Source organism: Mus caroli, unplaced genomic scaffold (genome assembly GCF_978045245.1).
Source record: "Mus caroli unplaced genomic scaffold, Mus_caroli_1 scaffold_1, whole genome shotgun sequence".
NCBI classification, from domain to species: domain Eukaryota; kingdom Metazoa; phylum Chordata; class Mammalia; order Rodentia; family Muridae; genus Mus; species Mus caroli.
In genome coordinates this window covers 5,508,838-5,524,747 of record NW_028227256.1, presented here as the reverse complement: position 1 = coordinate 5,524,747, position 15,910 = coordinate 5,508,838, and the positions used below count along the sequence as shown (strand labels likewise).

The following is a 15,910-nucleotide window of genomic DNA, read 5'->3' as shown; positions in this document are numbered from 1 at the left end:
ATCACATGTACAATATTACCATCTATCTATCTATCTATCTATCTATCTATCTATCTATCTATCTATCTATCATCCATCTATCTATCTATCTATCTATCTATCTATCTATCTATCTATCTATCTATCTATCTCTACCTAACCTAATCTATCTATATCATCTAATCTGTATCTTATTTATATATCTATTAATAGATACTATTAAAGATATCTATATATTACTATATATATCACTTGCAAAGCTCTGGCTTTAGTATAAGTAAAATTTCTTTGTATTTTAACTTACATTTTTTATATTATTATTGAAAATAATTGGACAGAGTCATTCTACAACAGCATGCCATTGTAACCTTTATGGTGTTATGCTTTTGTCTTCTGCAGGTGCTCCAAGTGACCAAAGCAGTGGTACCTCCTCTCCTCTTTGTGACAGTGGCTTACATCTCAACTACCATCCAAATAACACAGTAAGGCAGCTGAACGCATTTGACCCTAATAAGGATGGCTCAAGAGCAGAATATATATGTATTTGTGATTTGAAAACACTGCTTTTGGGTTTGATTTATCTGGTGAACCATGATTCCTTGGTGACTTCATCATCATTTAAGTGATAAGACAAGCCAGAAGGAAAAATCAAGCAGTCACTTTATGTGACATCCTTTCTCTTAGGCGTGAATTAGTAAATCATCTGTAAGTGTTGAAGAGTTCGGAATCAGAGAGATTACTCAGAGTCACAGTATCATACCTCTTTTCAGAGCATTTCATGCCATGTAGAATTTCATGAATTACATGATTTGACAAGATTTTTATCACTTTTATTTTGATAACAGTTAAGTAAGTATAACCACCATTGTTGTTTTTTGTGATCTTTATGTATATTATGGAACAATTGAAAGAGAAACAAATTTAGTATATGTATTATGATATAGAACAAAGAATGTTAAATTATATATTTGATAAAGCATACTTTTATTTAGCACATCAGTTTTCATTAATTTAATTGAATTTTAGTGTTTGTTTAGTACATTCTTTTTGACAAAATTTGTTATCTTTATTAAATATTTTTGGTTGTGATCTTAGTCTTTAATGGATGAGTCATCTCTCCAGACCTATTAAATATTTTTTGAAATTTCATGTTTAGTATTTAAAATGTGTATTACAAAATATATCTCTGATTACATGTAGATTTAAGTATGAATTAGCATGGCTGACCTGTAGCACAAATTGATTTTCTTGTCTACAATAGAAACAAATTCATTTTTATATTAGAAATTATTGACCTAATTTTAGAGTTCTTTTCAAAATCTGCCTTTGAACATTTGCAAGTTCAAACTATTTTGTTCCTAATTCCATAGAAATTATTTTATAGCTGGGTGACATAGATTCTTAAGTTGACTATCATATCTGTCAGTCTAATCTATCTATCTATCTATCTATCTATCTATCTATCTATCTATCTATCTATCTATCTATCTATCTATCTATTGATCTATCTATCCATATCATCTTGAGGAACTTTTTTATTATACTTATTTATTCACTTTACAGCCCAATATCCATCCTTCTTCTGCTCCCAGTACCCCCTCTAGTTGCTCTGGGACTAGGAACATCCTCTTCCACTAATACCAGACAAAATGGTATATTTTGGGGCCTGGGATTTACAGACAGGAAGGCAACAGGCTGAGGGGCAGCTACTCCAATTGAAGGCAAGCTGCTTATCTGGTACATATATGCAGGGGGCCTACATCCAGCCTGTGCTTTCTCTTTGGTTGGTAATTAAATTTCTGTAAACCCCCAAGGGTCCTCCTGTGGAGGACCTCTTGATCTTCCTGTGGAGTCCCTGTGCTCTTTAGGTCCCTCAATCTTTCCCAACTTTCGTGGACTCCCCCCCCCAACCCGATTTCCATGTAATGCTTGGGTGTGAGTCTCTGCATCTTTTTTCCATTGGCTGCTGGGTGGAGCCTCTGAGAGACAGTTATGCTAGGTTCATGTCTGTAAGCATAACAAAGTAGTATTAATAGTGTCAGGGATTTAGTTCTTGCCCATGGGATGGGTCTTAATTTGGGCCAGTCATTGGTTGACCATTCCTCAGGCTCTGCTCTATCTTTGTCCCTGCACGTCTTATAAACAGGACACATCTTGGCTCGAAAGCTTTGTGGGTGGGTTACTGTCCTATCCTTCCACTGGGAGTCTTACCTGGCTATAGGAAATGGCCAATACAGGATCCATATACCCCACTGCTAGGAATCTCAGTGAGAGTTGCCCCCATAGATCCTCTAGAGCCTTTCCCCATCTCAGGTCTCTGGCATGTCCTACGGATTGACCCCCATCTCCATCCTCTCTCTCTTGTTCTCTCTACCTATGATCTAACCCCTGCCCACTCTGCTCCCCTCCCTATCCCCTCTCCCACCCAGTTCTCTCCTTCCATTGACCTCTGATATCTGTTTGTTTGTTTCTCCTTCTGAGAAAAATTCAACCACATTCCCTTGGAGTTTAATTATTTGGTTTCTTTGGGTCTGTTGATTATAACATTATTATCTTATACTTTATGGCTAATATACACTTGTAAGTGAGTACATACCATACATGTCCTTTCGGGTCTAGGTTACCTCACTCTGGATGATATTTTTTAGTTCCATTCATTTGTCCACAAGATTCATGATGTCCTTCTTTTAAATGGTTGGCTAGTATTCCATTTTGTAGACATACCACATTTTATGTATCCATTCTTCAGTGGAGAAACATCTAGGTTATTTCCATTTTCTGGCTAGAGCATTTTTGAGCATAACTGAACAAGTGTTTTTCTAGGATGGTGGAATGTCATTTGAGTCAGTGCCCAGGAATGGTATAGCTGAGTATTGAGGTAAAACTATTCTCAGTTATCTGAGAAACTGTTAAATTGATTTCTCAAGAGATTGTATGAGTTTTCATTCACATGACATCATGTTTATTTATCCATGAGGAACAATTTTAAGATCAATGATTATTGCTGGAAATATAAGAGTCTCATGAAGCTAACTATATCTGGATATAGTTCATTAAATCTTTGTTTTACTTTTATTTACAACAGAAATATTTTAATAATAGTTAAAAATCAAAACACTGATCTCTCCAAATTCTGGGTCATTTAAAAGTGGTTTTCAAGAGAGAAAAATGCACATGGAGAAGTGGTAATCTAATCAACTCCTTATGTTATACAAATGCCTTTCATTGCCCAACCAACTGTGTGTGTTTCTGGACCAATTTGTTTAATACCATCCCAACCCCCAACCCCCTTTTATAAATGTTTGCTCTTCATTTTTCTTTGGTGCCCATTATCCTCATGTACTATGCCGATGATGTAACCAGCTGTGTCTTTTTATAGAAGGCAACTTCCTTCAAGTGTTTGTCTGAGATTCACAGGCCCCTGACCTTCAGTTAAAGTATGTTGTGTGATTTGGTAGGGGAAGGACCAAGACAGGCCTCCTCTGGATGACCAATAGAGGAAATAGAATAAATCTTTGCTAAAGTGTTGGCTTCATCATCCTATACATTCTGCAGTCTTTCAGGTTTCCTCTGATAATCTTCCTACTACTTATCATTATATAAGAATTTATTTATTAGTTATGTTCTTAAGACAGAAAAAGTACTTTATCTACTTTGTAGATGGAGAAAGTTATCTAGTCATGTTCTTAATCTAGATTTTGTCTAAACTCCTTGAAATTATCTTGAGTAATGGCAAGTAGTGGGGTAAGAATGAAAGTTTTAAGGGAAGAAGTCATTGTACTTTTTTACAATTCATTCCATTGTTTTATATAGAAATAATAAGTCATTCTTTGGAAAGCTATAATTATGGCATAATAATTACTACTAATCTAAAGTCTGGCTGTTTCCAGCATGGAAGTTGTATAGAATTTAGAATACTACATGCCATATACATTCCATACTTCAGTAGGCTCCCTCACATTGTGTTACTATTTTCAGTATTGATAATGAAATATATTATTACATTGCTGGATATGTTTTGGTGTAATGAAAGCTTATACTGGTGATCTAAAAATGAAGAAGAATTGGCATGCAAATTAAAGTGAAGTACATTTACAATTGGAATGTATTCTTAAATTTCATGAAATTGATATCTTGCTGATTCTATAAAGGCACTGTATGGGCTATTGCAGGGAGTAATTATGGATTCTGATCCTCAGAATCTTAAATCCAGAGCTACACACTAGTACTTAAAATCAACTTTAAAGTAAAGAGAAATCCCTGAACAGAGATATAGTTGCTATCTGACAGTTGGGAGTCTATAAAGCAAACATGACACCATTTCTCTTGAGGACATAAGCTGACTATGCCATCAGACCTGAGTGCAGTTGATTCCATCGAGTTTTCCTTCCATTGTGTGCCTCAACATAGGAAGGGATAGTATTAACTCTCTCTATATATTCACAGATTTAACTAGTGTTTAAAAACAGGGAGATTGTGCAGAATAGCATTTTAAATATCTATGTATTATTTTTAAATATTTTATTAATTATTTTTATACACTGTATTTTATTTCCCCTGATCTACTTTCCCCCTGATCTACCACATCCCATTCCTCCTCCCCACCTACCTGTCTCCACATGGATGTCCCCATCCCCCACTCCACCTGACCTCTAAACTCCCTGGGGCCTCCAGTCCCTGACCCAGCAGTCCTCTACTGTATGTGTGTTGGGGGCCTCCTATCAGCTGGTATATGCTGTCTGTTTGGTAGTCTATTGTTTGAGAGATCTCGAGGGTCCAGATTAATTGAGATTAATTCATTGGCCTACAGGATTGCCCTTCTCCTCAGGTTCTTTCAGCCTTTCCTAATTCAAGAACAGGACTCAGCTGCTTCTGTCCGGTGGTTGGAACATAGAAAGGGATACTATGAACTCTAGTCACACATTAGTGTTTAAAAACAGAGAGATCATGCAGAATAGCATTTTAAACATCTATGTATTATTTTTAAAACAAAATTTGAGTAACTAGATGTTGTTTTATTGAAAAGTCCTTTTACATTTTATGAAAGCATTTAAAACACCCAGAGAACTTAAACTTTATGTGTAAAATAAGGCTATTACTATTTAATGTCTACTCCTTGAAGAACAAAATGTCATTGATTTTAATGGCACAAGTATCCCTTATTTTTCTGAGAGTAAGTCTCCTGGGCCAAACTCTGCTGCTGAATTTCTTTCTCTGGAGGTGAAGTAAAGAAATGTCTTCTCTGTTCAATGTAAGATGCTTACTCACACAGTCAGATAACACAACTTACTCACACAGTCAGATAACACAACTTACTCACACAGTCAGATAACACAACTTACTCACACAGTCAGATAACACAACTTACACACACAGTCAGATAACACAACTTACACAGTCAGATAACACAACTTACTCATACAGTCAGATAACACAACTTACTCATACAGTCAGATAACACAACTTACACAGTCAGATAACATATCTTACTCGTACAGTCAGATAACACAACTTACTCACACAGTCAGATAACACAACTTACTCACATGGTCAGATAACACAACTTTAAGAACATTTCTTTGACCTTACACATCAGAGTCAGCTTTCTCTGCCAAATTTGTAAAAAAAAAAAAAAAGCATCTGGACTGATATTTTGCTTCATATGTACTGACAATTTAATTGTTTTCAAAGCCATCATGTGACATGTATAAAATATTTGAGAAAATTCTGTTGCAAAGTATGGAGTATATAAATGCTACTTGTTACATGTACCTCAATATTTTAGCAAACAATATTCTTCAAATTGAGAGTAAGTTTCTGAGAAATATGCTTCTCAACGCAATATAATTATTATTTTCTAGGCCACTATATATATATACATATATATATATATATATATATATATATGACCATAAAAAACTTATAATCAATAGCAAAAGAAGACTTGAATAAAATAAGGAAGAATTATTTTAAAATAATATTAAATATTCAACTATAAATATTAGGCTTGTGCATTTTAAAAGTTGAAGTTGAATGTGTTTCATACTTTTGACACAGATATGTAACATTAGAAAATTAAGTTTTACATTATTTAATAAATTATCAAGGTGCAATGATAACAGTTTCAGATCTTTTAATAATGTCATGTAAATATTATGCCCACTTACTAGCTATCATCATTCTCAATATCACATCACTTCAACCACTTAATACTTTTTCTAATTTTTCATCTTGTTTATGGATAGAAATGATAATCAAAGGAAGTAATTACTATTTATAGAATATGAGAAAATATTGCTAAATAACTTACAAAAATATATGACCAAAATATGAAATAACCAACAAAAATATCTGAGTTATTATTTTCACTGTTCCATGTCTGCTTAGAGCATATAATGTGCTGTGATAGATGTGTTGACTGTAGAATCAAAGAAGTGTTAGTTGGTATGAATCAATGATCCCTGGCTGTCATAGAATGAGTTACTTCGCAAATGACCTTCTAAGCGATATACATGTACACAGAATCTTACCCTGATGTGGGGTTGCCTACTTCAGGCATAGAACATAAAGAATCATATCTCTCCTTTGGCAGTTTTCCCATGACATTTGACAGTAGGACAGTAGATATATTATCATGATCAATTGGGAAACTTTGTGTATTTGACCAGACTATGGCACAAAATATGGCTGTTCCCCATATTCCGACTTTCTATGAAATGACTCATTGCTGCTGCTGAACAGTCTTTGGTATTCGCTCAGTAAGATGAACATACCTTTATCTTGAAAAATAATGTTACAAAGTACTTAAGTAATTCATAGAAAATAATACAGATGGTAATTAGAAACAACAACAGCAACATTATTGTGATGCTGTAAACATTTTTTCCTTGCAAGTCTCATGTTTAGAAATAACGTCAAATACTAAAGTTTATTACTGTTTAGGTAAAATGTAATTATATAGATTTTCCTCTTCCTTTAAGCACTCCAACCCCTATCATGTTGACACTTACTCAGTTTCAAATTCTTAACTGTTTTTTGTCAGAGAGAGAGAGGGAGGAGAGAGAGAGAGAGAGAGAGAGAGAGAGAGAAAGAAAGAGAGAGAGAGAGAATGAGAATATTAGAGATGATTTCCCTCTTGTTGAGTGGATCTTAAATACTATTAGACAGCTTTTGGTTACAGCAAAAGTTATAAGTGACACTATTGTACCCTTAAAGACAGCTTGCTGTTGTGCTCATTGTTGTGGTTAATAGGTGTCACAACTGAATAGGACTACTGTTTGCTTTCCTCCTTTGGAAGTCTGCATAGAACCCTTTGGTACCATGATATCTAGAACTCAGAGTTTAGGTTTTCAGGTTGGATTCAGATCATGCCCTTGAGTTCTGTGTCAGTAAGAAGCACTTACTTTTAACCACTGGGAGGCAAGTGAGGGAAGCAACAGCAGTCTATATTATTTGAGGAGTCTCTTGAGCTTCACAGATCAATTATTCAAATTGAGATTCTCATGGCTAGTGTTGGAATTCTTTGTTTATTTGGGGTTTTTTTTTGCTTGTTTGTTTTGTTTTGTTTTGTTTTGTTTTGTTTTGTTTTGTTTTGTTTTGTTTTGTTTTGTTTGAGACAGGGTTTTTCTGTGTAGCACAGGCTGTCCTGGAACTCACTCTGTAGACAAGGCTGGCCTCCGACTCAGAAATCCACCTGCCTTTGCCTCCCAAGGGTTGGAATTAAAGATGTGCACCACCACTGCCCGGCTAGTGTTGGGATTCTTGTCAGATGAACTATGACTACTCTGAGAAGCATGTAGCCTGGGTAGCATTGTCACTCCTGGTGATGTAGTCTCCCTCTCCCCCTCCCCCTCCCCCCTCCCTCTCCCCCTCCCCCCTCCCTCTCCCCCTCCCCTTCCCCCTCTCCCCCTCCCCTCCCCCTCTCCCTCTCCGTGTGTGTGTGTGTGTGTGTGTGTGTGTGAATGTGTGTGTGCTTGTGCATATGTACATTAGTTTTCAGAATATATTGCACTCTGATCTGTGATTGTTTTGAGCAAATTTATAATTTCAATTAGGTTTTTGGATATAGTAGAAGTAGCACAAAGCTTGTTGATGAATTATATTTTAAAAAATCTCTCTAATTATGCCTGACTAGAATCTTATCTGTTGTTAATATTCTTGCTGTCACATTGTAAACAAGACCAGTGAGACATTTTGAATGACTTGACCATATGGAAGTGGAGTAGCTATTAAGTAAATTTTGGATTCCTATAAGGAGGTGTCCAATACTGTTTTGGAATGTGATCCCTCAAACTTGTGCTGCATTTTCCCAATCTGATCCTTTGTTATGTGTTGAAAATCAGTGGTTACAGCATACTATCAAAAACTGTTATCTATAGCAATGAAATAAAGAAGAACTGGCTCCATGTCATGTGTTGATTACCCATGACATACCATTCACTATTGTCACCTGATGGTTAACAACCAATAAATAGATTCTCATAAGAGAATGGGTATTCTAAATGTGAAGGCCTCATAAGTCCCCAACATGGACAACTCTGTGTGACTTGCCACTCTAACTTCTCTGGTATTTTAAACAGCTCCATGTTCTTAGTATCTTCTAAATATTCTTGTTTCTCCTTAATCAATAAAATAAATCAATAATGGAAGGTAATCCTTAGTACTATTAAGACAATATTAGTTTCAAGAAACAGTAAAATAAAACTTTCTGTATTGTATGACTAATTGGATAGACAGGAAACAAAATCAACAGTTCTTTAGCCAAACTGAATAACACACAACTAGAATTGCCTACTGATGTTGAGAACCAACAAAGTTTCCAGTGCATTTGAGACAAACTATCAAATGGAAAAAAAATACAGTTTTCTTCAATATGTGAGGCAAAATACAACTTGACATACTGATGATGCTTCTACCCTAGAAAAAGAATTTCAAGCAACTAAGGAATGTTGAGAGCAGGAGAAATACTGTCCCTTGGGAAGATCACATCAATTTGTTATCCATTACCAAAAGGTCAGCCTTAAGAACATATACATTATAATAAGATTATATTAACTAAGCAAGTTGTATTTGTGTATTTAGAAATAAATAAGCATACACCCATATGCACGTACACATACACACACACACACACATATTTATATATATACACTCACCAACTAAGAAAAAGAGGATATGAATTTGAGTGAGAGAAAGATGGAGGGTACACAGGAGAGTTTGAAGGGGGGAAAGGGAAGAAGCAAATTATATAAGAATCTCCTAAATGACAGAAAGGATTTTAGAAAACCATCATAAAATTAGAAGCACATGTAATATGAAAGCAGCAGCCATGGCCTGGATATGACATAAATGAAATATAAAAGGACCTAAATTTCTGAAACTAAAATAAAAAGAGTGATTAAGACTTCCTAGGACTGGATGTTAGTGATTCGCTTGCATCAGTACTAGCAAAAAATTGAGAAATATTTAAAAGATTCATAATTAATGTGCTCAGTCTGCATTACACTGTGGCTGGAAAAAGTATTTGCAAAGATGGTGGTTCTGGATACTTGGAGGCACTCAGAGCTCTTGGCCAATTAGGCTATTGTGTGCATTTTTGCTGCTTCACTGTGGTCATAAGTTTGCTCATCCATTTTCTTCCATTCCTGAACAGATTCTATTCTGTCACACTTTCATGCATTTTTTTCTTCACCACCCATAATTTTCACATATTTACTTGGTGAATCTTTCTTAGCTTTCTTACAAATGTCTATTAACAACATTCTGAAGTAGAATTCTGGGCTGAAGCATGGGGATTACTTAGTCCTATAAAAGTATTCAAAACATTTAGAAAAATTCAACACTCCTGAGTAATAAGTCTGAGACCACATGGATGCCCCAACATTCTGAACATACTGCTTTTTACAGGACACGCTTTCCTGCTCTTCGTGGCCCACATCTCCAGGCCTGAGGTGGGAGAAGCGGTGGTGTGACCTCAGGCTCATTCCCCTGCTTCATGCCCGCTTCTCTCAGTACGTGCCCGGGACTGACCTGAGTCGGTGAGTTTGTTTGTGGTTTCTAAACTCTGAATAAAAAGGGAGGGCAGAGCAACCTTTCAGCATAATGTGCCATCTCATTCTTATTATAGCATGCTTTTGAAAGTATAAAAGAGTGCTTTTAAAGGAATATACGACTACTGCAGAACCAGGAGAAAATGATAAATTTGAGGAACAAAGCCATTGGAAATCCTGATTCTGTCACAGACAATTGCAATGGACCTGGTGTGTACAAGACTATATGTAGCGTCATAATTTTCTTGACTTAATGTTAATAAGTTGTTTCATTATCAAAGCAGTTGTGTAGCCTGCACATTTATCTTTCTGAGTGGTGTTAAGAGTCTAACCCTGAGCCTCGAGTAAAACCTCAGATCTGTACTTGTAGCTTATCATCTACCATTATCACATTATTAGTTTTGGAAATAAGTATATGAGTTTACTTTTTATCTTTTTATCAGACTCAATATTGCTCAGGATGTGGAATGAATTTTCTTGATACCAGATTTGGGGCTTTGTTGATTTCTTTTTTCCTTAGATTTTAAAATAAAAGCTATCTGCCGTTTTTACCATCTATTTAGTTTGTTTCTTGAGTCCTTTGGTTTGATAATTTGTCTTTTTTTTTTTTTTTGAGGTAGATGACTCAGGGCCCCAGAAACCTTTCTGAAAAGAAGGCTTTCTGTGTGCTTACAATGAAGTCTCTGATCAGCTCACACACACACAGATCTTAGCTACTCACTTGGTCACATAGGCTCTTGTCTATGGTTGTTTAATATCTCCTTCTGCCATTAAGCTCAGAGATGTTATTTATGTAGTTTGTGACATTCCAGTATGAAAGACATCTTCTAGGCCCTCCAAAGGATGGGTAAGAGGAACCCCAGGGGAACTACCATATTGTCATTGTTAAACTCCAGTATCCCTTTATAACCAAAAGTTTTAGAGGAAGCCTTTCTTTCCCTGGTTGTAGTGACTGCCTTTGGCCATGTGTCTTTAGTTGACTTTAGTAGACCTCATGAGAATTCAGCTACTTTTTCCTTGCCAATATTTAAAATTTGTTTGTATAGATAATCATGTATTTTCATCTACCAAATGAGATTCATGAATTGTGGACTAGAAAGGGATATATGGCAAAATTTCAAAGGACTTAGAGATTTTAAGTATTGTTTTGGGTTGATTTGGCTCTTTCTATCATGATTTCATGCTAGATATTTTTAATCTTGTGATATGTTTAACAGTGAGTTTTTCTCAGAATATACATAATTTGAAAATATGTTCCACCTGCTTTTTGTTTTTGTTTTGTTGTGGTTGTTTAATGTTGTTTTGTTTTCCCCTGAGATAGAGTTTCTTTGTTTAGCCCTATGTGTCCTGTAACTCTCTGTCTGGAACTCTCTGTAGACCAGACTGGCCTTGAACTCAAAGAGATCTACCTGCCTCTGCCTCCCAAGTGCTAGGAATAAAGGCATATACCAAAACTGCCCAGGCCCATATGTTTTTATAAAAGCACAAGCAATATTCTTTTGTTGCACAACTCTGCATGTTTTGGCTTGAGCATATTCATTTATGAGTAGTTTTGATCCTTTGCATTATGAATGATGATTTGCCACTATGGATTGTAAAATATAGAGTGGCTGAGCTAGAGTCCTTCTTTTTAATGTACATAAATGTATTTCTTTTAGCTTTTCTGAATTTACTCTATATATTGATTTAAGTTATTAGACACAAGAAGATTTTTAAATTTTTGCTTATTTTTGCAAAGCTTCAATGTATGTTTTCCTTCTTTCAAATATATTTTATTTATATTACAGTCATGTTAAAAACAAGGTTGCTATCAATTCACATGCACCTGTATATTTCTCTTTTCTTTCAATAAATCTTAGTTTTCTAAAATGTCTTTCCTTAGTTGCATGTGTTTGAATTTTTCTATGCTTTTTTTGCTTTTTCTAAAATAACAAATCTAATTTTTAAATTATTAAGTCTAGTTGCTTTAAACTTAACTAATGCTATTTTTATTATATCTACTGTGCTGATATTTTCTCCCCAAAATGCTATTTTGTGATTATATTGCTTCTGCTTTAAATTAATTGTGGTATAGCATTCAGTTTGAAGAAATGATATGTACAATTTGTTGTACCTTTAGCCATTGTTGTAATATAAGTGCTTGTAAAAATATATTGTTGATTTCATCTCTAGAAAATTGACATTGATAACATGGGTATTCTATTATTATTTTGTGTGAGTATTTTATGGATGGGTAGGTTTTGTCTGCAAATATTCCTAAACATCTCTCTCTTCCTATGGATCCACTGTGGTCTTTCATGACATTCTTACATCCCTTTGCCCTATTCCTTTTACTGTTTCTAAGCCCCACAGTTGCAAATCTGTTCTTCATCTCTATCATTTTACCATTTGGATGTTATTGTGTTATTGGACTCTTTTACCATGTAGCCTCATTAGATCAGATGTTGCTTAGTATAATTTCCTGGAGATACATCTAGGTAGCTTCATTTTTCAAATGTTCATCTGCAAACCCCACTTTTCCCCTCTCAAAGTAGTTTGATTCATTTTTTAAAATAAGAACAACTTTAAGACCTTAGGTTATCTGATTAACTTAATGTTAAATGGCACGGATGGCATGAATAATGGCATGGACATTTGATAGATAGCAATTTCTATGGAAAATGGCTGGGAGTTTTGTAACAGGCTCTTGAGTCTTTCATCTGTGAATTCTATATGTGACCAAGAAAAGTTCATTCAATCAACAAACTAGGTGTTAATAATCTATTTTATTTTCCCCTTAATTTTTTAAGTAATTATTTGTTCTAATTGAGTTTTTATACCTTGGGCTGTTGAATACATCCTTTTATTGCTGTTTTTATTTGGACTGAATGTCATACTAGTATGACTGTTTAGTGTAATATAATACATTAATTTTGTTTTTCTCTTGAGGAATTATATATTCTTATAATACCGAACACTGCTTTTCTGGTCTTTTCACTATTTTGTAAAACTGCAATGATTCCTTTCAGTTTTCTCAAGATATATAACTGCATTCATAAATCTGTTTATTTAAGTATACCCTGTTTGTAATTATCTATTTTTTTAAAATTCTTCTCTGGACTCTAAAATTTCTGCTTTAAGAGTTCTCCTGATATGTGCATTATGGCCTGTTTTAAAAGATTCTCTTGTCAGACCTCACTAACCTTCCTCCTGTGAACTCTCTCATCCCCACACTTTTCTGGTATAATCCTATTCCTTCATGTCATTTCCTAATCAAGAGAAAAAAAATTCCATCCAATACCCCAAAGTGACCATACTTGACAGGGACCCAGAATCATTCCCTACAAGGTAACTCACAATTATCACATTCTCCTAATATCAAGAGATGGCAACAGAAACCAAGGAATGGAAAACTAATCAAAGACAAGATCTAATATTAACACCTAGATGTAAAACCATCCCAAATCCATACACTTAGACACCACCATAAAAAGAAAATTAATAACATCCAGGATGATAAGTCTTCACTAGAGTCCAAAAATAGTAACACAGTAGGCCTGAGAAATATAATACAGCTGAAACAAAAACCAAGTACAACAAAATAGATAATATGGATATATTGAAAAATATTGAAGAGGAAATAAATATATCTACTAATCAACTCTATTTAAACACTAACAATCAGCAAAAGAAAACTATTCAAGACATGAAACTTGATATAGAACCACTAAATAAAAATTCAAACTGGTAAAACTGGAAATAAAAAATTTAGAAGCGTTACAATTTTATGAGGTCCTATTTGTTGATTCTTTATCTAACAACAAAAGCCATTGGTGTTCTGTTCAGGAATTTATTTCCCATGCCCATATGTTCAAGGATCTTCCCCACCTTCTCCTCTGTAAGTTTCACTGTATCTGGATTTATGTGGAGGTCCTTGATACACTTGGGCTTGAGCTTTGCACAAGGAAATAGTTATGGACTGATTTGCATTCTTCTACCTGTTGAGCCATCACCATTTGTTGAAAATGCTGCCTTTTTACTCTGTCAAGATCAAGTGACCCTAGGTGTGTGAGTTCATTTCTTGATCTTCAACTCTATTCCATTGATCTACCTGCCTGTCACTGTACTAGCACAATGCAGTATTTATCACGATTACTCTGTAGTACAACTTGAGTTCAGAGATGGTGATTACACCAGAAGTTCTTTTATTGTTGAAAATAGTTTTTGCTATCCTGGGATTTTTGTAATTCCAGATGAATTTGAAAATTGCCCTTTCTAACCCTGTGAAGAATTTGAGTTGGAATCTTTGTGGGGAATGTATTGAATCTTATCAATTGCTTTTGGCAAGATGGCGATTTTTAATATATTTATCCTGCTAATCCATGAGCATGGAAGATCTTTCCATCTTCCGAGATCTTCTTCGATTTCTTTCTTCAGAGACTTGAAGTATTTATCATACAGATCTTTCACTTGCTTAGTTAGAGTCACATCAAGGTAATTTATATTACTTGTGACTATTGTGAAGGGTGTTGTTTCCTTAATTTATTTCTCATCTTTTGTGTAGAGGAAGGCCACTAATTTGTTTGAGTTAATTTCACATCCAGCTACTTTGCTGAACTTTTTTTTTTTTTAATCATGTTTAGGAGTTCTCTGGTAGAATTTTTGGGATCACTTAAGTATACTATCATATCATCTGCAAATAGTGATATTTTGACTTCTTCCTTTCCAATTTGTATCCTTTTGATCTCCTTTTGTTGTCTAATTGATCTGGCTAGGACTTCAAATACTACATTGAATAGGTAGGGAGAGAGTGGGCAGTCTTGTCTAGTCCCTGATTTTAGTGGGATTACTTCAAGTTTCTCTCCATTTAGTTTGATACTGGCTACTGGTTTGCTGTCTATTGCTTTTACTATGTTCAAACTTCTGTAAGGCAAAAGACATTGTCAATAAGACAATAAGGCAGCCAACAGATTGGGGAAAGATCTTTAATAATACTAAAGCCAATAGAGGGCTAATACTAAATATACACAAAGAACTCAAGCAGTTAGACTCCAGAGAACCAAATAACTGTATGAAAAAATGGGGTACAGAGCTATACAAAGAATTCTCATCTGAGGAATACCGAATGACTGAGAAGCACCTAAAAAATGTTCAACATCCTTAGTCATCAGAGAAATGCAAATCAAAACAAACCAAAGATTCCGCCTCCCACCAGTCAGAATGGCTAAAATAAAAAAATTCAGGTGACAGCAGATGCTGGTGAGGATGAAGAGAAAGAGGAACACTCCTCCATTGCTGGTGGGATTGCAACCTGGTACAACTACTCTGGAAATAAATGTTGGGTGTTCCTCAGAAAATTGGACATAGTACAACCTGAGGATCCAGCAATACCACTTCTGGGCATATACCCAGATGATGCTCCAACATGTAATAAGGACATATGCTTCACTATGTTCATAACAGCCTAATTTATAATAGCCAGAAGGTGGAAAGAACCCAGATGTCCCTCAATAGAGTAATAGACACAGAAAATGTTGCACAGTTACAGAATGGGAAACTACAGTATTAAAAAACAATGAATTTTCTGACCAGCACCGGGGTAGCTAGGGCACAGGGTTGGCTGACACCTGCCAGCTGCCCACGACACCCACCACAGGATCTTGGGACTTCTGGTGGGTGGAACACAGCTTCTGCTCCAATCCAATTGTGCGCGAGACCTGAGACTGCATTAGTTAGGGAAGCAGAAAACTGGCCTGAGTGGGGCCACAGGCCTCTTCCTGTCTGACCAGCATCGGAGTAGCTAGGGTGCAGGGTCAGCTGACACCTGCCAGCTGCCCACGACACCCACCACAGGATCTTGGGACTTCTGGTGGGTGGAACACACCTTCTGCTCCAATCCAATC

At 35.5% G+C, this 15,910-nt stretch overlaps 1 protein-coding gene across 17 annotated transcripts in view; it reads left to right on the top strand.

Annotated features, from left to right (window-relative positions):
- Positions 1-15,910, top strand: part of Sntg1 (syntrophin gamma 1) — an 878,005-nt gene that overhangs the window by 641,712 nt on the left and 220,383 nt on the right. For 16 of the 17 annotated variants that reach the window (XM_085835546.1, XM_085835535.1, XM_029469832.2 and 13 more), the window contains 2 exons: positions 379-461; positions 9,886-10,016. In XM_085835546.1, the coding sequence (XP_085691672.1) occupies positions 379-461; positions 9,886-10,016 (214 nt within the window). The remainder of the gene's footprint in view (positions 1-378; positions 462-9,885; positions 10,017-15,910) is intronic. The other variant, XM_085835552.1, reaches the window with a different exon arrangement.